This window comes from Neovison vison, chromosome X (genome assembly GCF_020171115.1).
Source record: "Neovison vison isolate M4711 chromosome X, ASM_NN_V1, whole genome shotgun sequence".
Classification (NCBI taxonomy): domain Eukaryota; kingdom Metazoa; phylum Chordata; class Mammalia; order Carnivora; family Mustelidae; genus Neogale; species Neogale vison.
Window position 1 is genome coordinate 110,322,474 of NC_058105.1, and position 27,790 is coordinate 110,350,263.

At 44.3% G+C, this 27,790-nt stretch overlaps 1 protein-coding gene and 3 long non-coding RNA genes across 5 annotated transcripts; 2 read left to right on the forward strand and 2 right to left on the reverse strand.

The window, feature by feature from the left end:
- Window positions 1-726: 726 nt before the first annotated feature.
- LOC122896699 (melanoma-associated antigen B17-like) lies at window positions 727-1,710 on the reverse strand. The gene has a single exon (XM_044234755.1). It carries the CDS (start codon window positions 1,708-1,710, stop codon window positions 727-729), a length of 984 nt encoding a protein of 327 aa, XP_044090690.1.
- Window positions 1,711-2,995: 1,285 nt separating this feature from the next.
- On the forward strand, window positions 2,996-12,874 carry LOC122897226. Of its 2 annotated transcripts, XR_006382495.1 has the most exons (5): window positions 2,996-3,100; window positions 3,262-3,337; window positions 4,763-4,822; window positions 11,466-11,581; window positions 12,587-12,874. It is a non-coding gene; the product is annotated as an uncharacterized LOC122897226 (long non-coding RNA). The 2 variants fall into 2 exon arrangements; XR_006382496.1 differs by lacking the exons at window positions 11,466-11,581; window positions 12,587-12,874 and adding an exon at window positions 9,118-9,144.
- Window positions 10,362-27,336, reverse strand: LOC122897227. Its single transcript, XR_006382497.1, has 4 exons — window positions 27,094-27,336; window positions 15,701-15,773; window positions 13,974-14,152; window positions 10,362-10,669 (listed from the first exon to the last, which is right to left on the reverse strand). It is a non-coding gene; the product is annotated as an uncharacterized LOC122897227 (long non-coding RNA).
- LOC122897224 lies at window positions 14,055-27,093 on the forward strand. Its single transcript, XR_006382494.1, has 3 exons — window positions 14,055-14,123; window positions 16,102-16,288; window positions 26,399-27,093. It is a non-coding gene; the product is annotated as an uncharacterized LOC122897224 (long non-coding RNA).
- Window positions 27,337-27,790: the final 454 nt, after the last annotated feature.

Sequence of the window (27,790 nt, forward strand, 5' to 3'; positions counted from 1 at the left end):
TAAATGAAGTTTGCTAAGCTCTATCCTGTAGGAACATTGGCATTCCTGTACTATATAAAGCACTTGGCATACTCTTTAAGAAATACTGGGTCTGAATGAATGGCAGTTATTATTATCAACCCCCAAAATACCACCCTCCCATCTAAGTTTATTTTTAATACTGTAGATAGCAGAGAATGTACAGTGCACAAGGACAAAAACAAACATTCTTAAGCTAACTAAAGTATCTTATTTTTCACTAAGACTAAAAGGAAGAGGCAAACCATGAATTAAAACATTTTATTTTATTTTTGTTTAAAACACATTTTAACAATTTTTTTCTCTATTTTGTGTTCCTAAGTATTTTACTGTGTTCTTCTTTCACATTTTCATGAAATGCCCATTTGCAATGCCATGTTATCTGCTTTTGGATCATACATATAGTATAGATGGTTTGTGACTTTCTTTTTCATATACCAAACCTATAACTCTCCCTTGTGAGACAGCAATAAATGAGATCCATGCCATTCTTAAGTTTATATTCTAGAGCTAAATGAACTATTACAAGAAAAAAAAACATTTGAGAACACCTAAATAAGTATAACTATATATGCTTATAGAAGCTAACAGTTTAGAACAAACAGGAGGAACATCTCTGCTTTTTTCCCCTCCTATCCCCAGGGCTCTGCACTACTGGAAAGGTGCCGTCTTCCACCCCAGGGAAAAGCAACCGCCCCGACTGCCTGACTAGACGCGGCGCCTGCTACGGGCCCCCTTCGTGGCAGCCCCCCTGGCCTGGGGTCTGGCCCCCACGCGCTCCTCCTCGTCTAGCAGAGCCTCCTCGTACAGCTGGGGGTAAGAGCTGGGCACCGTGTCGTTGATCTTGGCCAGGACCTGCAGCACCTGCATCTTGCTGGTCTCCGCGCGGGCCTTCGGGCCCCACAGGAACTCGTGGCGCAGAGGGTCGCTGGCGGGCACCGGGCGGTACTCCAGGTAGCCCTGGCGCACCAGGTCTCGGGTGATGAGCTTGCGCGGCTCGCCGAAGACCAGGTGCCTCTTGCCCTCCTGCACGCCCAGCACGTTGAGGAACTCCCAGACCTCCTCCTCGCTGGCGCGGTTGCCCTTCATGAAGATCACGCCCAGGAGCGCCATCAGGAGGCCGGACTTGGGCAGCCCCTTGCTGCCGCCGCCCGGGGTGCCCTCGCCCGGTTGGGCCAGCTTGCTGACCAGCGTGTAGGACTGGCCGCGGTCGTCGGCCTCCCGGACCTCCAGCCCGAAGACCAGCTCCATGCGCTGGGAGGTGAGCCTGAAGATCTCGGGAAAGTGCTCGCGGTATTTCCTGCCGATGATCTTCAGCAGCGCCGCGCGCATCAGGGGCTCCCCGGAGCTGTGCTTCTCCAGCAGGAACTGCACCAGCATGCTGGCCTTGCGGATCAGGGGCGTTTTGCGAATGGCCGGAGGGGCGGCCGGGGCCGCAGCCGCGGCCTGGTTCTGGGCGCCCTGGTCGCCTGGCAGGCCTGGGGACCCTGCACCAGGAGACCCAGGGGCGGGGCCACCTTCAGTTGGTGAAGATGGGCCCGCCTCCTCCGGGGAGCCCGGGGGAGCGCGGGGGGGCTCCTCCTCTGCTGCTGCTGCTACAGCGGCAGGAGCACCCCCGACACCCTGAGCCTCACCGCGGGCCTGGTGGCGTTTCTCCCGGACACGGGCCTTGTTCTTCTGGCGCCGAGGCATGGCGACACTGGTCAGGGCTGGTCAGCAGTGAGGGCACCTGGGGGGGGGGCAGTAAGGTGGGGGAAGCCCCTTCAGTGGAGAGATCCCACCCTAGCTTTGCCCACGGCCGCCCCTGCAGGGTCCCTCAGGGCACTGCTCTAGGACCCCACAGGGCTTCTGTTACCCTGGTCAGCCTGGGCCCTGAGGAGGAAGGTGGTGTGAGCCTTGGGCCCCAGCCAGCCAGCCCTGCCTGGGTGTTACCAGGGTGACGGCAGTGTTCCTAACAGTGAAGACCCCAGGGTCCATGTAGGGTGTGGGGTGGGTCCCCTGTTAAGTGTTGGGAAGACCTGGGCCCCCACCCCCTCCCCTGCTCTGAAGGCGATCTGGGATCTTCCATGGTACCCTCAAGGAGGGAAGGAGGGAGCCTTCAGCCCACCGCTGAAGTCAGGGGCACCTAGTGCTGACCACTGATGGGCGGGCTTCTCTGCCCTGAGTTCATGGGATCCTCGGAATGACGCAGGACCCCCACTCTGACTCCGTGTAGGACCTGGGACCCTCCCTTCCTCTGACTGCAGGCTGCCCCTGCGGATCAAAGCTGAAACCTGCCTGAGACCTGATGGGAGAAATGATGGGATGTCTCAGCCCGACGTCCCTTTCTGGGCATATTAAGCATCGACAGGAGAGGACAAGCCCTATTGTTCCTGGTTCCCGCGGTCCTCACTCCGGGTCCTCCCTTGCCCCGCTTCTGGCCACTCACGCTAATGGCGGCAGGTGCTGGAGACTCATTAGGAGCCGGAAGGTCCTCACCCTGAGTCCCGGCACGACCTGGAAATCCTCCCTCTGCTGACGGGCAGCCAGCCCCCTAGACCTGGGCCCCTACCTCCCCGAGTTTCTGGAGCACAAAGTGAGGCAGCACCTCAGTCTTTAGACCAGCCCGGACCCTCCCAGGCCAAAGCGGAGACTCCATGTGGCCTCTGTTCTGGGGTATGGATTCCCCCCAATCGTCACAAAGCCCGTCTCCTTCCCACCAGTAGGCCTGGGGGTCTCTGCCTGTGCTGAGCTGAGCCAGAGTCTGGCGGTCCCGGGACAAGGCCTGCAATCCCTGAGACCCCGCGAGGTAAGTGAAGGGACCTGGGGCTTAACCGCCATGTTGGGGCCTCCGAGCCCCGAGAGCAGGGGCGGAGCGGTACAGGGCCTGTTGGACCTCTCTTTCCGGGGGATTTGGGGCTGGGGGGTTGTCGAAGGTGTATCCCCAAAGTTGTAACCCGGGACTCCTCGCACCTCGACCCCTAACAGTATACAGGTCCCCAGTTTGGGCTCACCCTAGGCAGCAGCTTTCCGACAAGGCCTCACTACCCACGGCGTGGTCCGGAGGAAGTTCTCGAGGGCCAGGAGGTCCACTTCCGGTCATGTGGGTTTGGGCCCCGGAGGAGGACCCTGGGAGGCGGAGGCGGGGCTCTGTGGGCGCGGCTCTGTGGGCGGGGTAGGGAGTGATGGAGGTAGTGTGTGGTGTGCTGGATCGTAGGGGGGAGTCCCGCAGGCCTCACAAATACTTTCGCTGGGTCTTAGCAGGTCCAGTGAATGCTTCCTCTGCTGTGCTGAGTGTGCTGGCCTGAAACCAAGGGTGTCGTTTCATTCCCAACCTCCGGTAAGAAGTATTTGGGTGTCTTAGCTTAGCTGCCATGCCCGGGGCTTCCCCAGTCGAACAGTCAGAAGCTGGTAGCTTTTGGGGGGCCTCTGCATTTTGATGAGGACTTCACTCCCTGAATCGTCTCTCAGTGTCTTTCCTTGATCGCTTGTGGGTGCTGGGCAATCTCCGTCTGCTGATTTGAGGTCAACCCCTCATATAAATGCCATCAAGTCCCTGTGATTCCTGATGTGAACTAAAGGTGTACTTCTTTGGGCTACTCCTCCCTAAGGTCTTCCAGAGGTGGCTGCAGGAAAATGAGAATCCTCTGGGGTCCAGTGTTCTGGGATAGGGATCTTGAATGAAGTTCTTTAGAGTCCTAGAGGTCTTCCCTTTTGTAAATGCATCGCCGCCCCCACCCCCACCCCAGCATGGTCCTCAAGAACCCTGTGGAGAAACTGGGGTACTTCTAAGCCTGATCGCTTACCGTAGGGCCTCTCCTGGCTGACATCACTGTCATTTCTGAAAGTTTCAGGGGTAAGTTTCTGCCTTCTGTATAACTACTATGATACTTGTATTCTATTTCGATATTTACGTTTTGAAAATAAAAAAATTTTATATACACACAAAATGTGATGCCTTCATATGAGCATACACTGTGAAATGATTATCAAAAACTAGTCAACCTATGGCTTTCCATAGTTACCATTTTCATGTGTATTCTAAGAAATCCCATTTTCAATAGCATGCATGAATCAGGGGGACATGATGCTAAGTGAAACTGGCAGACCCAGGAAAACAAATACTATATGATCTCACTTACATGTGGAATCTAGAGAGAACAAAGATATAAGTCACAGTAACAGAGGAGAATGGTGGTTACCAGAGGCTGGGTGGTGACAGGAGAGGGAGAGATACTCAGGAAAGGGTACAGTCTTTCAGTTACGAGTAAGTTCTGGAAACCTGTACAGCACGGTGACTATAGTTAATAATAATGTGTTATTTACCTGAAATTTGCTAAGAGACTAGATCTCAAGTGTTCTATTTTCATTCATGCCTTAAAATCTACTGAGATGGCTACAAGAAATAAAGGTCCAGTCCTCCCCAACAAAAGAAATTTATAGTAGTTATTAAGGCGGTGTCTGGCCCCCTGACTCAGACCGCCTCAACCAACCCAAACTTTGGTGCCGCCCTGAGGAGCTAGCTGCCTTCAGAGAGGTTCCTTCCGTGAAGCACCAGTAGTTGAGTATCCCAGGGCAAGGCTGGGAAAATCAAGGCTAAACCTAAAATCTTTCCGCCCACCAGTGCTGTCTTCTACAGACCTGTCTCAACTTCAGGGCCTGCCCCCACACAAGTCCTAGTTCAGTGCACACTTAGTGCCCCTCAGGGCTTTCGCAGTATTACTGTTGTTGATCTTGCTTTGTTTATTCCTTTGCTTTTTCCAAGGGCTGATTCTGGGCACAGGAAACAGCGGCCTGAGCTCAGTTTTCATCTTGGAAGCTACAGGTAAGTCTCTAAATCTTTAAATAATTTAAGGAGAATTTATATCTGTACACTATTCTCTTCCCCTGAATTAACATATTTTACAGCTCCATTTGGAACATTTTCTTTCTCTATCAGTACATTTTTTTAGTTGCCTCCATAAATACCTGCAGTTTTGTGAGGTTTCATTTTTAGGTGCCTTTTAGGTCTGTTGCTGTTGTAAGTGGTACGTCATCCCTACGCGTCCTGATTCGGGATTCATTTTGTGTGACCAGACTTCTGATTTTACTACAGGGATTTTGTATACACTAGCAATTTGACATTCCTTATATATTTGAATATTGTGTTTGCTTATTACTTAGATATATTAGTTATGAGATTAGTATTATTATCTGTTTCTTTGTATTATTTATACCTCTTATTTTCTCATTCTTGTGCATGGCTGTGCCCTGCTATGCATTCATGTCCCAGTTTGTGGGACTATAATTCTGTTTTTGCAAACTTTACTGGGAATGCTTCTAATATTTCACATTTTACTCATGATTTTACAATGTGGAAATTCCACTGAAGAAGTTTACTAAAACTTATTATCATGAAACGGTGCAGAATTTCTGTCAAAAGGTCTTTCTTTACCCCTGCACATTGTGAGATGCTTCTCGCCCTCTTCGTGTAGTGAATTCTGATTCATGTTTTCTAACATGATACCATCTTTGCATTCCTTGGACTTATGTCTTTATTGGCCACTGTATTGCATATGCTGTGAAGTTGTTTATGTTATTTGTCTCAGTAGGAGTGAGCCCAGGTCAAGTGCTGTTTTTTTCAGGATATCCTTATTTGGTCTTTGTATCAAAGACAGCTAAGGCATTAGAGCAGGCAAGTCATTTCCCCTTTTTGTATAGTTTGACAGAGTTTATATAGAAGTTTTATTCGTTTCTCCTTCACCGTTTGGTGTAAGGAGACTTCACATTTGGCTGGTCCGGGAACATTTTGAGGGCACCTTGTGTTTTACCTACAGTTTTAGTTGATATGGTTAACATAAGTTTTCTATTTATGTATGAACCGATTTAACCATTTCTCTTTTGCTGAAAAATAGTCCATTTCTCTTGGATTTTTAAATGTAAAGGCATGCTATTTAAAAGAAGATCACATTATCACTGAAATTCTCAAACATGCTGAGAACGGAATATTGAACCCCATGTACCTGGTTCTCAGCATCAACAAGTCTCAGCAGTAACAGGAAGAAGCTTAATCGGATTAAAGTTTGTTTGTTTGTTTAGTGGTAACACTTCTCCAGAGGGCCCCGCTGTGCACTTCCATTAAGAAGTACATAATGTCTGTGATCCCTTTATGGTGATGTTAGCAGTCACTGAGGAGCATCACCCTCATCCCTTAATCCATCAGGGGCTGCCCAATGGTAATTCTGTCATTCCTTTGTCTCTATTAGCTAAAATAACTCTCTAGGTAGAATCTTTTCCTTATCTCCCTTTTGTTATCCTGACATCACGGTAAAAGTATTTAGAGTGTTAATTACAGCCTGTAAATCTCCTCTACACACACACTTGGTAGAATTTTATTTACTATCACTTGTTTCTGCTGCTTTCTTTTGTAACTGGTAAGATCTACAGAAGGTGCTACAGAAATATTTGTAAAGAACTGGCTTTCGATCGTTGACTCTGCTGTCATCTGCGTCATCATTTCTGCTTTCGTCTTCATTATTTCTGCCTTCTAATCATCTGGATGTAATATGCTGCTGTTTCAATAACTCTTGAATCATTTGGATGCTTTAAATATTTTTCTGGTAAATCTGTTCAGTGCTATTATACCCAAGTAGCATTTGGGCTCTTTCCCACAGCCAACACTATAGACCTTTATGTGTAATACTTGAAATTTTTTTAAGTTGAGTAAGTCTCTCCATTATACTCCTGAAATTTTTTAGTATGCATATACACACACACATATGTGATCGATTGAAGTTTTTCCTAGGAATGAAAGGAGGATTTCAAATTAAAAAAAAAAAAAATCAATCATAGTGTTTTATGAAATTTACCACTCATTCATGTTTAAAAAAATGTATGTTACAAGTAAAGGATACCTACAGAAACCACAAATAAGGATAATCTGTTATATCAATAAAAGTATTTGTAAAAGTTCTTGAGTAAGAGATCAGGATAAAAACATACACTTTAATTCTGCAGCAACAAGATGTTTGACCATGAAATTAAGGAACAATAGCTTGTAAAGTACCATAACAAATACTGGCATCTAATATATATATTTATATATAAAATACATAATAAAAATGAAATATATACAACTGCTATATCAACAAATTAATGAAAACCTGAATAAAGAGGATTACCCTGTTCATGGAAAGAAGTACTTAATATTGTAAACATGTTAATTCTGCCCAAATGTAATCTACAGGGTAGATTAATACCTAGTCTCCCCAAAAGAAACTACATAGCTTTTGTATATGAAGTCTGACAAGCTGATTCTGAGCTTTAAATTTACTTACAAATTACCAAAAATAATCAAAGAGCTCTTAATAAAGAAAAATAGAAGGACTTACTAGACATTAAGAATCATTTTTTTAGAAACCGTAGTAATTAAAAATGTGTGCTATGTGTCAGTATAAACAAAGAAACCAATAGAACTGAATAGAGTGTCCCACAACACCCACTTATATGTGAACTTCTGATTATTAAAACTGTCATTGTTGAGAAGTAGAGAAAGAACAGATTTTTTTTTTTTAAAACTAAGATAGGACACTGGAGCAACTGGAAATCCAAACTGAAAAAGAATACCACTATAACATTTCCCTCATGCTAGACACAAAATTCAGTTCTAGAAGGGATTAAAAAACTTTCCATTATTTATATTATGACAGTTTTCAGTATTACATCACAGGTGAGAAGAGCAAAAAGATCGTATAGTCTGTCAACTAGAAGGACACCAGCATGGGTCAGGTAAAACATTTGGATGGAAAGAGATGAAAGAACTTGGGGACATCAGTCACTTGAGTAACAGAAGGACTGGAGATGATGTGAGCTGGAGAGGAAGAGAAGACATGGCAGCTTGTTCAGCCCCCTTGTCCCCTGCTTATCTGGCTTGATTACCATTATGGGCCTTCACTTTCAAAGAGGAGTGCTTATGTACTTAGTGCCAGCTTGGGAGAAAGCGCTCTGGGCCAGTGATCCACCCATCCCATCCTCCCCTGCCCTAGTCCCTGACTGACGTGTCCATCTCTGGACCTTAAGAAAGCATAACCTGGACCCTAGTGTTATAGACAGTAGTAGTAGTAGTAGTAGTAGTAGTAGTAGTAGTAGTAGTAGTAGTAGTAGTAGTGACCAGGGGTGTAGGACTGACTACAGACACACTAAAGAGAACCAAGAAGGCATTTGGAATTTAGAGAAGGTTCCAGCTCTTGCAGATGTGATGGGAGCAGTGTCCCACCTCCTCCTCCAGCAGAATGAGTACTCCTGCTATGGGGTGAGAAAACTGCGAGCCGGGGACTCTCCACCTCCCCCCTCCACCTTTTTTTAATACTTTACCTTTTTTTAAAATGTGAGTTTAGTTGTCACATAATGTCACATTAGATTCAGGTGTACAGCTTAGTGATTTGACAAGTTTATGTATTATGCTATGTTTGCCACAAGTGTGGCTACTATCTGTCCTATTATATTAATAGTACAGTGTCACTGACTATATTTCTTATGCGGTGCCTTTTTCCCCCATGATTTATTCATTTCACAACTGGAATCCCATAGCTCCCCTTCACCAATTTTGCCCAACCCCCATCCCCTTCCCCTCTGGCAACCATCAGTTTGTTCTCTATATTTATAGGTCTGATACCGCTTTTCCTTTGTTCTTTTGGGGTTTTGTTTTGTTTGGTTGGGGTTTTTTTGTTTTGTTTTGTTTGCTTTGTTTTGTTTTGGTTTTGGTTTTGGTTCTACTTAGGAGTGGAATCATATGGTATTTGCTTTCTCAGCCTGACTTATTTCACTAGCATAATGTCCTCTAGGTTGATCTCTGTTGTCTCAAATGACAGAAGCTTATCCTTTTTTATGGCTGAGTAATATCTGTGTGTGTGTGTGTGTGTGTGTGTGTGTGTAAAACATTTTCCTTATCCATCTATCTTTTGATGGACACTTAGGTTGCTTCCACACCTTGGCCATAATAAATAATGTAGTTAACATAGGGGTGCGTGTATCTTTTGGAATTAGTGTTTTTGTTTACTTTGGGTAAATACCGAATAGAACTATTGGACCCTGTGGTATTTCTGTTTTTAATGTTTTGAGGAATTCTGTACTGTTTTTCAGAGTTGCTGTACCCATTTACGTTCCCACCAACAGCACATAGATGGCTCCTTTTTCTCCACGTCATTGTCAACGCTTGCTATTTCTTGTCATTTTGATGATAGCCATTCTAACAGGTATAAGGTGATACCTTGTTGTGGTTTTGATTTGCGTTTCCCTGATGATTAATGATGTTGAACATGTTTTCATGTATCTGTTGGCCATCTGGATGTCTGCTTTGGCAAAATGTCTATTTAGGTCTTCTTTGGCCTCTCACCTTTTTTTACACCTGTGGAGTTGTCCCGTAGATTCTACTATTTATCTGGTCTCATGTGGAGACCCACAGTAGGGTTCAGAGTACTTTGGGAGCAAGGAGGACTTCTCTTCTCCTCGTCATCAGGGCTGCTCTGAGTGGAGGGAGGTCAGGAAGCAGGGAGTGGCCATGATTCCATAGTGGGCAAATGGTGTTGACTGAGTTCACTGTGAGTACCTCCTCCTCCAGCAAGCGAACTACCACTTGTGTCTGAAGGTGTGTGGATGGGGACTCTCCACAGTCTAAATGGTATCTGGAATTCTAGTGAGAAAGACTTAATTCTACCAGTCTGTCCTTCAGTGTGGAAAGAGTCATCCAGAAGTTAAGTGCAGAGGATCTGACGTTGGGGAGAAATGGAGGAAGATGGTGCTGTTTGGGTTTTCTCATTGATAGGATCAGGGGCAGCCCTCAGCCCAGAACAAGGCCTGCCTTTACCTTGGATCTACATTATTCCTTCTAGGTACCCTCCCTCAACTTTGACAGAGTGAACAGTTTCTCCATACTTCCTCAAACATTTCATGAACCTATTTTTACCTGTCATCAGGTAACTACTTTAGGCTTAAAACCTTGGTATACAAGGGATGAAGACTGAACGAAAGAGTTACCATCCAAGTAAATATGGTTAGCTCCCTTTGTCTTCATTTTCTTTTTCTTTCTTTCTTTTTCTTTGCTTTTCTTTTTTTTTTTTTTTTAAAGATTTGATTCATTTGCCAGAGAGAGAGAACGAACACAAGCAGGGGGAGTGACAGGCAGAGGGAGAAGCAGACTCCCTACTGAGCAAGGAGCCTCAGGTAGGACTCGATCCCAGAACCCTGAGATCATGACCTGAGCCGAAGGCACACGCTTAACCGACCGAGCCACCCAGGCGTCCCTTGCTTCATTTCATACTGCTGCTGCATAGCAAATCAGCACCAACTTAGCAGAATAAACACAACTTTATTATCTCACAGTTTCTAGGGGTAAGATGTCCAGGTAAAAGTCGACTTTGGTCTCTGCTTTAGAGTATTACCTAGCGGCATCTAGGGTGTCACGTGAGCTGTGTGGTCAGCTGAAGGCTAAACTAGAAATAAATCTGAGCTCCCTCACATTGTGCACAGTGGTGCTCAGAAGCTGATGTGGTTTTGTTGTTCTGGTGGTTGTTGTCGCTGTTGGCTAAAGGCTAGGCTGCAGTTCCACGACATGAGACCCAACCCATACGGGCCCTCTCCGCAGGCACTTGACAGCATCACAGGCTTTTTCTTCAGGGTCCCCCGTATAGCATTTCTGTTAACAAAATGGAGTGTTATATAATATCGAGAGTTAGGGGAGTCCCATACCCCTTTAGGGCCTAAGGGCAAATAAAAATTTAAAATAAGAAAAAAGTGCAAATATTGAATCATGTACACCTGAAACTAATAAAATATGATATGTCAATTACACCCCAGTAAAAAAAGAAGATAAGAAAAAATTCAGTTCTTCCTCGTGCAGATCAAGAAATGAGACTCCTTGTAGAGCATTTATTTTAACAAACTTGTAGATACTTTCTCTGCCTCTCTGAGATCTTTGTTACTCTTAAGAGCTGATTACACTTCTTGCCAGTTTGCAGCCTAGGAATTTTTTCTGAAGTAACTGGGAGTCAGGCCCTTGAAATGTGAACATTAAGTAAAATAGCACCCCTGTCTCCCAGTCTCCATGAAAGATTCACTTCAGCACCTGTCTCCAAGTCGTAAAAAACTGTCTCTTCTCACCAAGAAATGAGAAGTTGTTTTTCTTTTTTCCATTTATTTGGATAAAGGCAATGAACTAACAAAGATGCTCTCCCCCGCCCCAAATTACCAGGCGATTTTTGGATGAACGATGTGTAGTAAATGGTGTTGTCAAGTCCTCTTACTTGAGGAATAGTTAACTATTAGCTTAAGATCATGGATGTAATGGTTTGTATCTATTTGGCTCCCATAAAAGGGGGAGATAGCTTTCTGTCTTATTCCTCTCTTTGGCAATGGGATGGGTGTCACATTTTGGTTCAGTTATTATTAAAAAATAAGACTGTTTTCTCTCTTTTCTATGTTTTGTGGAAAAGCGTTTCTGAGTTGGCAGGAGATTCTGTTTCCAGTGAATACCCCAGCAAATTTGGCAATGAGAGTAAGACTTCTGGAAGTTCCTGAATCACGTAAGAGGTGGACACACAATAGTCAGGTAAGAGACTTTAACTTATAAAGTCTGCCTTCTGGCTCTCCGCTCTTTCGGAATACTTGTCAGAAAAACCAACCTCTCTGAATTCGAGATTTTTCTCTTAATTAAGCATGAGACTAAGAGCTCTAAAATCCCATTAGGATCACCACTGGCTTTGATTATAGAAAAATATGGGAAGCTGGAATTATTACCTACAGTTCTTTGTCTTTAATGTGTCCTCTCTCTGTCACATTAGGAATGGTATACCTCGAAGAATCTTGTCTTGCAGTGGCCTGAGGACACTTCTTTTAATATGTATAAATTAACGTATTTGCAGGGGTTCTCAAAAGGGCCTCATCTCAACCAAATGAGTTACTGGAATGTATGGGATTCATATCATTCATATAGGAAAGTTAAATATGACTTGAATAGCCAGAAGGAAAAACCGGGGGGAAAAAAAATAGAAGAGGAAGTAAAGGAATTAAAGGCCCTTTTTCTCAGCTGTCCCTGCTCTCTGCTTCCCTGCTTCTCTTTATTTTTCCCCACAGTAAATCAAGTCCTAGAAGGAAGGAGGCAGTGCTCTTCTAGCTGTATTGTTGCCTTCCTTTGTGGATCTCCCTGCACAGAGGAATGAAGGCATAACTTTGTTAACTGCTAATGAATAACCTGCCCTGTTTGAGGACACAGGTTTGGGCAAGTCATGCTCTAGCCGGGGTCCCCTTTATATCTTAGCCAAGATTCAACCTATAAGACTCCCATGTCATCCACACACCCAGTAGCTAGGAAAGAAGTATGATAAACATAAAATAACAGAATTTGAATAAAAGGTGATACACTCACAATAAAGGCAACAGGATGAAGAGTAGTTGAACTAGTCACTTGGGACAAAGCAAACAAAAAAAGGTGTTAAGCTGCTAAATGTCAGTATGGGTAGGTTAACCAAAAGATCCTAGAACTTATATTTTTCTGACTTCAATATGAGGAAAACCAGCCTTTCCTACTGGGACCACCAGCAGTTTTTTTTTTCAGGTGGGGCAGCCTCTTTACTGACCAGACATATAGTGGCAGCAAGCAGCGGGGGAGCTGGGCTACGAGCTGAGGTAATAGCCTTCCCTCACCCCAGGCCCCCTGTGGACCACACGGCCCCTCAAGCAGGTGGACGTGGTCTGAGAGACAGGGCCTGGAACAAATCTGTTTCTTTGGAGGACAGACCAAGTGTCACCGCATTTGCTTTGACTCAACCATCCCCCATTCCCCTCTCCTTTAAAATCCTCAGTTTGATTCCCGGAGTCCAGAGTCTCTCATGATTCGTCTCCCCCTCTGATTCTGCCCCCCTTCATTTTTCCCTTCCTTCTCCTAATGTCCTCCGTGCTGTTCCTTATGTTCCACGGATAAGTGAAACCAGATGGTAATTATCTTTCTGTTTGACTGACTTCACCGAACATAATCTCCTCCAGCTCCAACCATGTTGATGCTGATAGGCATCTCTTAATCAGATTTTGAAACGAGATAATGGTCATGGCTGTCTGTGTCTCACATGTGAGAAAGTTATTTGGGGAGATGGAACAGTTACTGAAGGGCCTAAGCCCTCGTGTGATGTTACTCACATGACTAAGGGAAACTCAGGAGAAACACAACTCTTAGTTAAAAATGTAGATTACCAGGCTCTAGAGTTGGGTAATCTTTTATAAGGAATTATACAGTAGTACTCAGATAACTTAGGCAATAAAGCATCACAACAATTTGTAAAATTAGTATATGATAGAGAAGTTTTGCATGTTGATAATCAAGAATTTGCTTTAACCGTCCACTATTAGTGTGATATACTTAAAGGTTTTTCCCCCAAGGCAAATAATGTACTGAATTTATCCTACTTTATTTTTGTAATTGCTTTGCCTTCTAATTTACTGTGGACTTACTGGCTATATAGATGGCTGCGGTGTGCCCAGAGAAAGATAGCAGTGGCAATGGAGAGAATTCGTAAAACCGTACTGTTACTATTTTGTAGTAACAAAGTAGGGTATCATAAGGATAAATGAGTTAAAAATAAAAAAGTTTTATTCTTCTGGTGCCACTAAATGGCGTGGTGGTGGGGGGGGGAGTCTCATCACCCTCACCTTTTTAAATAGCATTTACTTTAAAAAGATGTAAATAGAAAACCTTTCTCTTGGAAAAGCTGAAGAAACTTCTCAACAATTTCACGTCCCAGGAATGTTTTCATTCAGATAAAACAATCACAGAGGACCACCCCAGTGAGCATGCGCAGTTAGGAAGAAATAGGTGTGACAAATGGACACATGACGTCCTCTTCCTTGCGGACTAGTTATCTTTCCTCTTGAGAAAATGTACAGAATGTGTTGTATCAGCTTGGTGACATAGAAGAGAAAGATTTCTTTTCGACTTTGCTTTTGCTTACTGAGCAATAAAACTTTGTTCTTTCCTCCGTGATCATGGCGAATACTGTCCGAGCCCTGTGACCCGGGACAGCAGTGAACGTCGGGAAGTCCACCTCCTTTGAATTCCAGGAAACAGCTCATCTCAAAGGTCCATTCTCCGTATGAGTTAGGTAAGACACGTAGCTGCTCATTTGTTTACCTATGACAGGGCCAGACACAGATTCTCAAAAATCCCATTCTTGGCCTCATAAAATGGTTAACCCAGGTGCTTGTTAGCCCAACTTTGGTTAGGCTTCTCTTCCTCCTCCAGGCCCACCCTCAGCTGAGCCAACACACAACCCCTCTTGAGAACAGACTGGCCTCAGGGCGAAACATTCTCTGATCTTCTGTCCAATCACACTATCCTTTATCCTGCTTCTACACATACACAGCTTTGTGTATCCTCTCTCCAAATGGAAAACTCTTTTTGCCTCACAGAGGCTTGACATCCATGCAGATCGTAGGGGCATAGATTCTCCCTAATGCAGTAGTTCCCTTTCTATCTTTGCAGGTATCCCTTATGAAGGAAGGGATCTCTTATGATCTCTCCTTACTAAGTTCGATTTGTTTTTTATTGTACACATATTTTGTGGAGACGAATTTTTTGAGTCAGCGTGATAGTCTGCTTCTCATGATTTCCCCAACACATATAATGTAATCAAGCAGCTGACATCTCATCACCTTCTCTGGAATGTATGGTTAGAAGCAAGTCACAGGCCCTACCTAAACTTAAGGATAGGAGTACACAAAAGCGCCATCACCAGGAGGTGGGGATCATAGGAATCCCATGAGATTCTGTCTGCCACTGTCCACCTTCCAGGCCATAGTATCTCATGTTCCTACTTTATGTAAAATTCATTCACCTTCTCCCCAAATCCCAAAACATCTTACCCTACTACAACATCAACTCAAAATCCAAGTCCCATCATCTGAATCTCTAAGTCTAGCTGCAGATGATGAGGCTCTTGGGAGGAAATTTATTAAGCATACCACTAGGGCAGAATGAGTCTCTATTTGTAGACCTGTGAAGCAAGAAGGTAGTTCATCTGTCCTAACACATCCAATGTATAATGGCAGGAGAGGAGTAGGATCCTGTCTATAGACACCGTTGTTTAGAAACAGGCACATGAGAAGTATGAAAGTCAGTGGACAGTAGCCCTTCTGAAATACCACTGAGCAACTATTGTCAGTTCCTGGAGTAGAATTCAAAGCCCAAGATTAATTCCCCAGGCTCTCACCTCCATCTTGGGGATCTTGTATCCATTCTCTGAGTCATCCTCATTTTTTATTTTTTTAACTAATCTCTGCATCCAACATGGATCATGACCCCAAGATCAAGAGGCACAAACTCTACCAACTGAACCAGCCAGGTGCCCCGCACCTTTCCTTTCTTTCTTTTATGGAAGATAGCATATATTTGGAGTTTAGAATGTAAAACAAGTACTTCGCAAACGGTCATCAAATGCACAGACACAGGTACTTATAACACCTACCTTGCCTCTCCCCCTAGAAACTTCCTAGGTTATCCAGGATTCACAAGTAACTATGAAGAGCCATCCTGCAGCCTACGCTTTAGTCTCTCCATCTGAACGTCTCCCACATACCTCACCCTTACCTTACCTCACCTTACCTCACCCACCACATAGCTAATCTTAAAACTTTCTTTCCACTGAAAAACTGGTTTCCCAGATGTCCAAATGGCACTTACCCACTCTCAGCTGGACGTGCAAATCTTCCATCCTTCTTATAGTACCCTGATACCTCATAGTTTCCAGCTGCTCCTAGACAAAAAATCCATAGCATCCTCAAGAATATCTTCCATGAGAGCACATGTTCAACTAATGTTCAGAGAATAAGTGAACCAATGAACATGTTATCTAATTTAAGTTTTATTTTCTCCTGCATTCTTAGATAAGTTTAGCAAATTCACATATGTATCTTAATTTTAGAGAGTGACTGACTGAAAGTATTAGGAAAGCAATGAGTCAACTGTCTTCGAAACACCTACTCAGTGCAGTGATACCCTGTTCCATATCATAAAATAAGAGGGAAGTGTTGCCAAATTTCTTTTGAAACTACATATCTCCTACTCTTAAATGCAACACACAGAAATAAGAGTGCTCTGGTCCAAGAAGGTGATGGAGGAAGACGCTGAAGTCCCCTCCTCCATGGAGACACCAAATCTACACCTATTTATAGAACAATTCCTTCTGAAGCCGAACTAAGTGCTGACTGAACACCTTCTGCGGAACGGAAGACAGGCCATGAAGAGAATGGCAAGAGAGATGAAAAGAAGGTACTCTATTGTTTGTGTGTGGGAAGGGAAGGGACAACATGAAAGTATAGCATAATGTTGAATCTGGGTGTGGAGAAGGGAAGGCATAGTATCATGTTTGCATAGAGAAGGGAGGGGAAAACATAATATTTCTGTGATGGGGAGGGGAGAAGGGAAGAAAAGGGACAGTGGAGTGTGAACGAGCAGAAAAAGAAGGCAAGGGCTAATGAAGTATCTTGTGTGTATGTGTGTGGTTAGAAGAATGGAGGGAAGTGAATCAATAGTGTAGTGTGTGTGTTTGGAAAAGGGATAGTGTAGAATGTTTGCACAGAGAAAGAAGGGGAGGAATGGAATTGCATGTGTTTGTGCAGAAGAGGAAATGAAAGAAAAGGGAGAATATAGTGTGTGGGGGGTAACAGAAAGTGCAGGGATAGGGCAGTGTGTGTATATTTGGAAAAGAGATTAAATAGTATAGAATATGTGTATTGGGAAGAGAAGTGATAAGGTGGTGTATGTTTTTAGAACAGGAAAGCAAAGTAGGGAAGTGAACAGAGTAGTGTAAAAAAGGGATAGTGTAGTATGTTTTCACAGGGAAGGAATAGTGTATTCTGTGTGTGGTTGAGGAAAGGGAAGAAAAGGGAGAATATAGTATATGTGTAGAGAAGGAAAGGGTAGGAATAGGGTAGTGTGTGTCTATAGGGGAAAGGGAGGAAATAGTGTAGAATTTCTGTATACAGAAGAAAATGCACAGGGTTGTAGGTGTTTGAAAAACAAGAAAGCAAAGGAGGGAAATGAATAGAGTCGTGTGTGTTCACAGAAGGGATAGTGTAAAATGTTTGCACAAAGAAGGAAGTGGAAGGAATAGTGTATTGTGTGTTTCTGTGGTTGACGAAAGGGAAGCAAAGGGAGAATATAGTGTCTGTGTGGAGAAGGAAATGGTATGGTATATGTATGTGTATGTATATGTGTATATTTGGAGAAGGGAGGAAATACTGTAGAATTTGTGTTTAGGGAAGAGAACGGATCGGGTGGTGTGTGTCTGTAGAACAGGGAAGCATAGGAGGGAGTAAGTGTACTGTGTGTGTTTGGAGAAGTGATAGTGTAGAACGTTTGTACAGGGAGGAAAAGGGAAGGGATAGTGTATTGTATGTGTTGGCGTGGTTGAGGAGAGGGAAGAACAGAAAATACTGTGTGTGTGGAGACGGAAAGGGTAGGGACAGTGTCGTGTGTTTATATTTGGAGAGGGAAGACATAGTGTAGAATTTGTGTATAAGGAGGACAATGGATAGGCTTGTGTGTGTTTGCAGAACAGGGAGCAAAAGAGTCATGTTAAGAGAGTTGTGTGTGTGTTTGCAGATGAGACAGTGTGGCATGTTTGCAGAGAGAAGGAAGGAAGGGGGGAAGGAATAGTGTAATGTGTGTTTCGGGTTTGGTTGAGGAAAGTGTAGAAAATGGAGAATATAAGGTATTTGGAGAAGGAAAATGTAGGCATAGGTAGTGTGTGTACATATGGAAAAGGGAGGAAATAGTCTAGAATTTGTGTATAGGGAAGAGAATCGATCAGGTGGTGTGTGTTTGTGGATCAGGGAAACCAAGCAGGGTCATGAATAGTGTAGTAGTGTTTGTGAGGATGAGAAAAGGGAAGAAACGGGAAAAGACAGTGCAAGTGTGTGGCAAAGGAAAGGGAAAGGAGAATGTCCTGTGTGCATATTTGGAGAAGGAAGGAAATAGGGTATTCCTCCCTTGTATAAGGAAGATAATTGGCAGAGTGGTGTGTTTCTCTGGGAGGGAAGCAAAGGAGGGATGTGAACAGTGTAGTTGTGTGGCTGAGGAAAGGGAAGAAAAAGGAGAGTGTAGTGTGTGCAGAGAAGGAAAAACTAGGGATAGGCTAGTGACTACACTTGGAGAATGGAGGAAATACTGTAGAATTTGTATATAGGAAAGAGAATGGATAGGGTCGTGTGTATTTGTAGAACAGGGAAGCAAACGAGGGACTTGAAAAGAGTAGTCTGTGTTGGAGAAGGGATAGTGTAGAATGTTTACACAGAGAAGGAATGGGAAGGAAAAGTGTATTCTGTGTGTTTATGTGTTTGCGGAAAGGGAAGAAAAGGTAGATAGTGTCTGTGTGCAGAAGGAAAGGATAGGGATATGGTAGTGTGTATACAATTGGAGAATGGAGGAAATAGTGTAGAATTATCTATAGGAAAGAGAATGGATAGGGTGATGTGTGTCCAGAAAGGGAATCAAAGGAAGGGATATGAATCGAGAACTCTGTGATTTGCAGAAATGACAGTGTGGTTGAGGAAAGGGAAGGGTAGTGTGTGCACTAGTGTACTAGTGTAAAAGGAGAGGTTAGTGCATGTATATTTGGAAAACGGAGGAAATAGTATAGAATATATTTGTAAGGCAGAGCATGGATAGTGTTTGTAGAACAGGGAAGCAGTGTTGGGACATGAAAAGAGTAGTGTGTGTGCTAGTGCCTCTAAGGAAAGCGACGAAAGGGGAGGATATATTCTGTGTTGTAGAAGGAAAGGGTCATGTTAGGGTATTGTGTGTCTATTGGGAGAAGGGAGGAAATCTGTAGATTTTGTGTTCATGGAAGAGAAAGCATGGGCTGGAGTGCATATGTAGAATAGGGCACCAAAGGAGGGACGTGAATAGTAAATTACATATTTTTGTGGATAGGGAAAAAGGAAAGAAAAGGAGGAAAGTAATGTGTTTGTAGAAGAAAAATGTAGACATAGGCTAGTGTGCGTACACTTGGACAAGGTACGATATAGTCTAAAATTTGTATATACAAAAGAGAATAGATCGGGTGGTCTGTGTTTGTAGATCAGGGAAGCCAAGCAGGATCGTGAATACTGTAGTAGACTGTGAGGATGAGGAAAAGGAAAAAAATGGAGAAGACAGTGCCAAGTGTGTAGCAAAGGAAAGTGAAAGGAGAGTGTCCTGTGTGCATACTTGGGGAGGGGAGAACACAGAAGAGAATTTGTGTATAGGGAAGAAAATTGGCAAGGAGGGTGTTTCTATGGGAGAGAAGCAAAGGAGAGACGGGAACAGTGTAGTAGTGTGGTTGAGGAAAGATAAGAAAAAGGAGAGTACAGTGTTTTTGGAGAAGGAAAATGGAGGCATAGGTAGTGTGGGTACATTTGGAGAAGGGAAGATATAGACTAGAAATTGGGTCTAGGGAAGAAATGGATTGGGTGGTGTGTGCCTGTATATCAGAGTAGCCAAGCAGGGTCATGAATAGTGTACTACAGTGTTTGTGAGGGCGAGGAGAGGGAAGAAAAGGGAGAAGACAGTGCACTCGTGTGGCAAAGGCATGGGAAAGGAGAGTGTCGTGTGTGCATATTCGGAGAAGGAAGAAAATGGGGTAGAATTTGTGTCTAGGGAACAGCATTGAAAGGTTGTGTGTTTCCAAGAGAGAGAGAATCAAATGAGGGATGTGAATTATGTAGTTGTGTGTTTGTGTGGTTGAAGAAGGGGAAGAAAAAGGAGAGTATACTGTTCTTGAAGATGGAAATTGGAGGCATAGGTAGTGTGTGTGCCTATGGAAAAGGGAGGAAATGGTCTCGAATTTGTGCATAGGGAAGGGAATAGATCGGGTGGTGGGTGTTTGTAGATCAGAGGAGCCAAACAGGGTCGTGAATAGGGTGGTAGAGTGTTTGTGAGATTGAGACAAGGGAAGAAAAGGGAGAAGACAGTGCATTTGTGTGACAAAGGAAAGGCAAAGGATAGAGTCCAGTGTGCATATTTGGAAAAGGAAGGAAATGGCCTAGAATTTTTGTGTAGGGAACAGAGTTGACAAGGTTGTGTGTTTCTAAGAGTATCGTGTTTTTGGAAACGGTGATGGGTGGTATAGGCAGTGTACATTTGGAGAAGGGAGGAAATAGGCTCGAATTTGTGTCCAGGGAAGAGAACGGATCGGCTGGTGTGTGCCTGTAGATCAGAGAAGCCAAAGAGGTCTTGTTAGTGTAGGAGAGTGTTTGTGAGGTGAGGAAAGGGCAGAAAAGGGAGAAGACAGTGCAAGTGTGTGTGTGTGGAATATGAAAAGGAAAGGAAAGAGTCGTCTGTGCATATTTGCAGAAAGGACCAAAGAGGGTAGAGGTTGCATATAGGGAAGAGAAGTGGCAGGGTGGTGTGTTCGTACAACAGGGAGGACCAGGAGGGTCGTGAATAGTGTAGTAGTGTGTTTGTACAAATAGGAAAGGGAGAATACAGTGCGAGTGTGTGGCAAAGGCAGGCGAAGGGATTGTGGCCAAGTGCGCCTAGTGGAGAAGGAAGAAATTAGGGTACGATTTGGGTCTAGGGAAGAGAATTGACAGGGTGCTGTGTTTCTATGATGGGAAGCAAGGAGGCACGTGAATCGGGTAGTTCTGTGTTTATTTGGTTCAGGAAGAGGAAGAAAAAGGAGAGCATAATGGCTTTGGAGACGGGAATTAGCAGTATAGATTGTGTGTGCATTTGGAAGAGGGAGGAAATAGTCCAGAATTTGCGGATAGGAATGAGAATCAATGGCAAGATGTGTGTTTGTAGATCCCAAAAGCCATCCAGGGTCATGAATAGTGTAATGGAGTATTTGTGATGATGAAGCAAGGGACGAAAAGGGAGAAGACAGTGCAAGTGTGGGGCAAAGGCATGAGAAAGGATAGGGCCGGGTGTGCATATTAGGAGAAGGGAGAAAATAGGGTGGATTTGTGTATAGGGCAGAGAATTGACAGGGTGCTGTGCTTCCATGATAGGGAGCCAAAGAAGGACGTGAATAGTGTCGTTGTGTGCTTGTGTGGTTGAGGTAGGGGAAGAAAAGGGAGAGTAGAGCGTTTTGGAGATGGAAATTGGAGGCATTGCTAGTGTGTGTCCATCTGGAAAAGGGAGGAGATAGTCTCGAATTAGTGTATAGGGAAGAGAATGGATCGGGTGGTGTGTGTGTGTAGGTCAGGTGGGTCGAGCAGGGTCGTAAATAGTGTTGTAGAGTGTTTGTGAGATGAGGAAAGGGAAGAAAAGGGAAACTACAGTGCAAATGTGTGACAAAGGAATGGGAAAGGATAGTGCCGGGTGGGCATATTTGGAGAAGGAAGACAGTGGGGTAGGATTTCTGCAAAGGGAAGAGAATTGACAGGATCTTGTGTTTCCATGAGGGGGAAGCAAGGGAGGCAAGTCAGTAATGTAGTTGTGTATTTGTGTGGTTGAGGAAGGGGAAGGAAAAGGAGAGTACAGAGCTTTTGGAGAAGGAAATTGAAGGCACAGGTAGTGTGTGTGCATTTGGAAAAGGAAGGAAATAGTCTAGAATTTGTGTATAGGAGAAAGAATCGATCGCATGGTGTGTATTTGTAGATCCTGAAAACCAGGTAGGGTCGTGAGTGGTGTCGTAGATTGTTTGTGAGGATGAGGAAAGGGAAGAATAGGGAGAAGACCGTGCGCTTGTGTGGCAAAGGCATGGGAAAGGAGATTGTCGCGGGTGCATATTCGAAGAAGGAAGAAAATGGGGTAGAATTTGTGTATAGGGAACAGAATTGACAGGTTGTGTGTTTCCAAGAGAGGGAATCAAATGAGGGCCGTGAATAGTCTACTTGCGTGTCTGTGTGCTTGAGGAAGGGGAAGGAAAAGGAGAGTATAGTGTTTTTGGAGAAGGAAATTGGGAGGCTTAGGTAGTGTGTGTGCCTATGGAAAAGGGAGGAAATGGTCTCGAATTGTGTATAGGGAAGGGAATAGATCGGGTGGTGTGTGTTTGTAGATCAGAGAAGCCAAGCAGGGTCGTGAATAGTGTAGAAGAGTGCTTGTGAGGATGAGGAGAGGGAAGAAAAGGGAGAAGACAGTGCACTTGTGTGGCAAAGGCATGGGAAAGGAGAGTGTCGTGTGTGCATATTCGGAGAAGGAAGAAAATGGGGTAGAATTTGTGTATCGGGAACAGAATTGAGAAGTTGTTGTTTCTGTGAGAGGGAAGCAAATGGACATGGTGTGTGTGTGTGTGTGTGTGTGTGTGGTTGAGGAAGGGGAAGGAAAAGAAGAGTACAGTGTTGTTGGAGACATAGAGTGAAGGCATAGGTACTGTGTGTGCATTTGGAAAAGGAAGGCAATAGTCTACAATCTGTGTACAGGAAAGAGAATCGATCGCATGGTGTATATTTGTAGATCCTGAAAACCAGGTAGGGTCGTGAATGGTGTCGTAGAGTGTTTGTGAGGCTGAGGAAAGGGAAGAAAAGGGAGAAGACAGTGCACTTGTGTGGCAAAGACATGGGAAAGGAGAGTGTCGTGTGTGCATATTCGGAGAAGGAAGAAAATGGGGTAGAATTTGTGTCTAGGGAACAGCATTGAAAGGTTGTGTGTTTCCAAGAAAGCGAATCAAATGAGGGATGTTAATTGTGTAGTTGCGTGTGTGTGTGCTCGAGGAAGGTGAAGAAAAAGGAGAGTATATTTTTTGTGGTGAAGGAAATTGTAAACTTAGGTAGTGTATGTGCCTATGGAAAAGGGAGGAAATGGTCTCGAATAATGTATAGGGAAGGTAATAGATCGGGTGGTGTGTGTTTGTCAATCAGAGAAGCCAAGCAGGGTCGTGAATAGTGTAGAAGAGTGTTTGTGAGGATGAGGACAGGGAAGAAAAGGGAGAAGACAGTGCACTTGTGTGGCAAAGGCATGGGAAAGGAGAGTGTCGTGTGTGCATATTCCAAGAAAGATGAAAATGGAGTAGAGTTTGGGTATAGGGAACAGGACTGAGAGGTTTTGTGTTTCCAAGAGAGGAATTCAATTGAGGGAAGTGAATTGTGTAGTTGTGTGTTTGTGGAAAGGGAAGAAAAAGGAGAGTACAGTGTTTTGTAAGGACCTTGGAGGCATAGGTACTGTATGTCCATTTGGAAAAGTGAGGAAATATTCTAGAATTTGTAGGGAAGTGAATGGATCAGGTGGTGTGTGTTTTTAGTTAAGAGAAGCCAAGCAGGGTCGTGTATAGTGTCGTAGAATGTTTGTGAGTATGAGGAAAGGGAACTTAAGAGAAAAGACAGTGTGTGGCAGATGAAAGCAAAGGGTAAGTCCATGTGTGCATATCTGTAGAAGGGAGAAAATAGGATAGAATTTATGTATAGGGAAGAGATTTGACAGGGTGGTGTGTTTTTTAGTCCGAAGCAACGGCTGGACATTAATTTGCAGTTGTGTGTTTGTGTGGGTCAGGAAGGGGATGAAAAATCAGAGTATACTTTGCTTCCAGAAGGAAAATATGGGCATAGGTAGATGTGTCCATTTGGAATAGGGAGGAAATAGTCTTACATTTGTTTATAGGGAAGCGAATGAATCGGTTTTTATGTGTCTTTAGAGTGGGGCAGCAGAGGATGGAGTAAGTGCACTGTGTGTGTTTGGAGACGTGATAGTGTAGATTGTTTGTACAGGGCAGTGATAAGTTTATTGTCAGTGTTTGTGTGGTTGAGGAGGGCGAAGAACAGAGATAATATATTGTGTGTGTGCAGACAGAAAGGGTAGGTCAGGGTTATCTGTGTATATTTGGAGAGGGAAGAGAATGGCTAGGCTGGTGTGTATTTGCAGAACAGGGAGCAAAGGAGTCACGTTAAGAGAGTTGTGTGTGTGTTTACAGAAACAATAGTGTGGGAGGTTTGCACAGAGAAGGTAGGGGAATGAATAGTGTAGTACGTGTTTTGGTGTGGTTGAGGAAACGGTAAAAAAAGGAGAGTATAGTGTTTTTGAAGAAGGATATGTACATAGAGGGCAGGAAATAGTCTAGAATTTGTGTATAGGGAAGAACATTGAGCGGGTGGTGTGCCTTTGTAAAACACAGAAGCCAGGGATGGACATGAATGGAGCAGTTTGTGTTCTTGTGTGAAGAAATGGGAGAATATAGTGTGTTTGGAGAAGGAACAATTAGGGATAGGGTACCACGTGTGTATTGAGAAGGGAGGAAATTATGTGGGATTTGTGTGTAGGGAAGAGAATGGATAGGGTGCTGTATGTGTGTAGAACAGGGAAGCAAAGGGATGTGAATAGTCTAGTCTGTGTTTGGAGAAGACATAGTGTAGAATATGGAGAATCGTGTGTGTTGGACAGGAAGAGGGTAGCGATGGGTAGTATGTATCTTCGTGTAGAAGGGAGGAAATGGTTTATAATCTGTGTATAGGGAAGAGAATTGATAGGGGTGAATGTTTGTGGAACAGGGAAGCAAGGCAGGGTAGTGTGTGCGCTACTGTCTTTGAGGAAAGCAAAGAAAAGGGAGCATATCGTGTGTGTGTGGAGAAAGAAAGGGTAATGTTAGGGTAGTGTGTGTCTATTTGGAGAAGGGAGGAAATAGCCTAGAGTTTGTGTATAGGGAAGAGAATGGATGGGGTGTGTGTGTTTGTAGAAGTATAGTGTTCAATGTTTGCACAGAGCAGACGCAGAAGGAATAATGTACATGTGTTTGTGCAGTTGAGGAAAGGAAAGAAAACGAAGAATATAGTGTTCTGGAGAAGGAAAGCCTTGGGTTAGGGTACTGTGTGCCTATTTGCAGAATAGAGGAGATACTGTAGAATCTGTGTATAGGGAAGAGAATGGATCGGTGGTGTGTGTGAAATAGGAAGCAAATGATGGACGGGAGTGGAGCAGTTTGTGTTCTTGTGTGAAGGAAGGGAAGACAAGGGAAAATACAGTGTGTCTGGAGAAGGAAAAAGTAGGGAATAGAATACTGTGTGCATATTTAGAAGGGAAGAAATTTTGTAGAATTTGTGGTTAGGGAAGAGAATGGATAGGGTAGTGTGTGTATGTAGAACAGGGAAGCAAAGGAGAGCAGTGAATGGAGTAGTTTGTGCTCTTGTGTGGTTGAGGGAAGAGAAGAAAATGGGGACTATAGTGTGTGTGTGTGTGTGTGTGTGTGTGTAGATGGAATGGGTAGGGATATGGCAATGTGTGCATATTTGGAGAAGGGAGGAAATAGTGTAGAATTTGTGGATAGGGAAGTTAATGGATAGGGTGGTGTTTGTTTGTAGAACACGGAAACAAAGGAGGGAAGTGAATGAAGTCGTGTGTATGTTTGGAGAGAGGATCCTGTAGAATGTTGGCACAGAGAAGGAAGGGGAAGGAATAGTGTAGTGTGTGTAGAAAAGGACTGGTGTAGTGTTGTGTGTATATGGGGACAAGAAACGGGAACACTGGGGAAAGGCAGTGTAGCATTGTGTGTGTTTGGAGAATGGAAGGGAAATGAAATAACAGTGTGGGGTGGAGAAAAAAATGAGGAGAGGAGTTAGAGTACAGTGTGTTTGTAGGAAAAAAAGGAAGGTAAAGGAGGGGATGACCGAGAGAGTGGGAAATGGGATGGGAACAGGGCGGTGTGGGGTGTGGAAGAGGGAAGGGGCCAATGGCAAGGGATTGTGGTGTGTGTAAGAGAGAAGGATGGCAGAGTCAAAAAAGGAAGGGGGGAAGGGACAGAACATGGTAGAGTCGGGGAAGAGGGAATGGAAGAGAAAATCAGAAAGCGTAGTGTAATTGTGGTTTAGTGTGTAGGGAGGAGGAAAAGGAAGGGATTCTATTGTGTATGTGTGGAGGTGGGAAGGAAAGGGAGAGTCGAGTGTAGTGTGTGTACAGAAAAAAGGGAAGAGAACAAGAGGAGAAGCAATGTGTGTAAGTGCAGTAAGGGAAGAAAAGGGAGCCTGCCCACCGGTGGAGGAAGTGAGGGTGGGAAGGCTGCCGTAGTGAGTGTGTGTGTGGAGGAGGGGAGGGTAAACAGGAAGGGGGGGGGTAAGGGTGACAATAGTGTGGGTAACAAATGGAAAGCACAGCACAGGTGGAGCCAGGGAAGGAAGAAGATGGAACTTTTCACTGTAGTTGCATGTGCAGAGAGTAGTAGGGATGAGCAGGAAAGGAAGGGGAAGATGGGCAGGGGTAGTGTAGTGTGGGTGTGGTTGAGAGAAAGGCAGAAATGGGCTGGTGCCTTGTGGGGGGGGAGGAGAAAATGGGCAAAGAGTGTGCAGTTGTGTATGGGAGGGAGGGACTCCCAAGACTTGTGTCTTCAACCACAAACTAAAAAACTAAAGAAACCAGCCAACCCTTGCGACACGTCCCTTTTACTCTCTCTCCCTCACTTCTGAAAGCCTCATCATATTGGTAAGGAAAGGAACTGTGGACATTCTAAGTGACTTTTCTCAAACCTTTCTCCAGGACTTGACTCCTTCTGGTCTCCGCATGGGCTCTCGGGCCCCACAAGAACTCAGAGCATGGAGGATGTCCATCTGGCACCTGGTGGTCCTGGGGTACTTTTCCTGCACCAAATGTCTGGTCATGAGCTTCCTGGCCTCCCACAGGTGAAGAGTTTCCTCCCAGCCTACAGCGCCATTATGTTCAGGAATTCTTAGATCTGTTCCTCAGCGGAGCGGTAGCCCTTCCTGGTCATGCCCAGGAGAGTCATCCAGAGATGAGTCTCGGGCAGTCGCTGCCACCATTTAAGCTCCCGTCACTGGTGACACCCAGTTTGCTGACAAGGCCATAGAAATGCTCGGCAGAGTGCATGTCTTTGAACTTAAGGCAAAAGACTACCTGCCAAGTGTTCAGAGGCATTCTAGAAGGCCACAAGCAAGAGTTCTTTGTATTCTTTTCAGCATGTCTGCCTTCGTCATGACTGTTCATTTTATATTTGAGCAAGAGGGACTATACCAACAACGTTACCTTCTTGCTGGGAAGGTCTCGGCGTGACTATGCACACCGACATCTACCAGTCATGTGTGTGTCTGCGAGCACGCATCCATGCTCAAGGGTTGCTGAAAAGAAATACTGGCCTTACCAATGTGATTTACTGTGATATTTGCTAATTCGAAGCCATACACTAAATTCAAATAATAATAAAGTCTCGTACTTACCTGTAAGGAGGTTTCGGATGTGCTGTCCTTCCATAACGCCATGGATACCAAGAGCAGTGGTCTCTCAGGGTCCCACGATGAAGCAGTAGAAACTGCTGGTCCCAAGGCACACTGGGAAGATTCAGGGGCAGAGCTTTAAAATTGTCCCTCCACTGAAGATGTCCTATGCATCTACTACAGGCCACAGGACCACCCCAAGCTTTAAGACACACAGATCACCTCCACTATGTACCCATGAGAAATACTTACCAGTCACCTCTCTGATCAAAGACTTGGGTTGTGTTTTCTTTGGTATCTAGCTAACGACGCTTTGATCACATGCATACCATCCCCCACTGCCCTAAAAAAGTTCTCTACATTTAACATCAAGAAACAATCTACATAGAAAATGAGCCTATGGCTTTTGAACACACAGTTCGCCAGAGAGGATATATGGGTAGTAAATGAGATGACAAACTATTCACATCGCTGTCCATTACTATAATGTAAATTTAAGCCACAACAACATACTGCCACATACCTACTAGAATAGGTAAAGCAGAAATTACTGAAAATAGCAAGTGCTGCTGTGGGTACAGAACAAGTAGATCTGATTCTCGGTGATGGTGACAGTGTAACATGGTCCAGGATCGCTGGAAATCAACTTACCCGTTTCTTACAAAGTTAAACATATACTTACCAGATGACAGAACAAGCC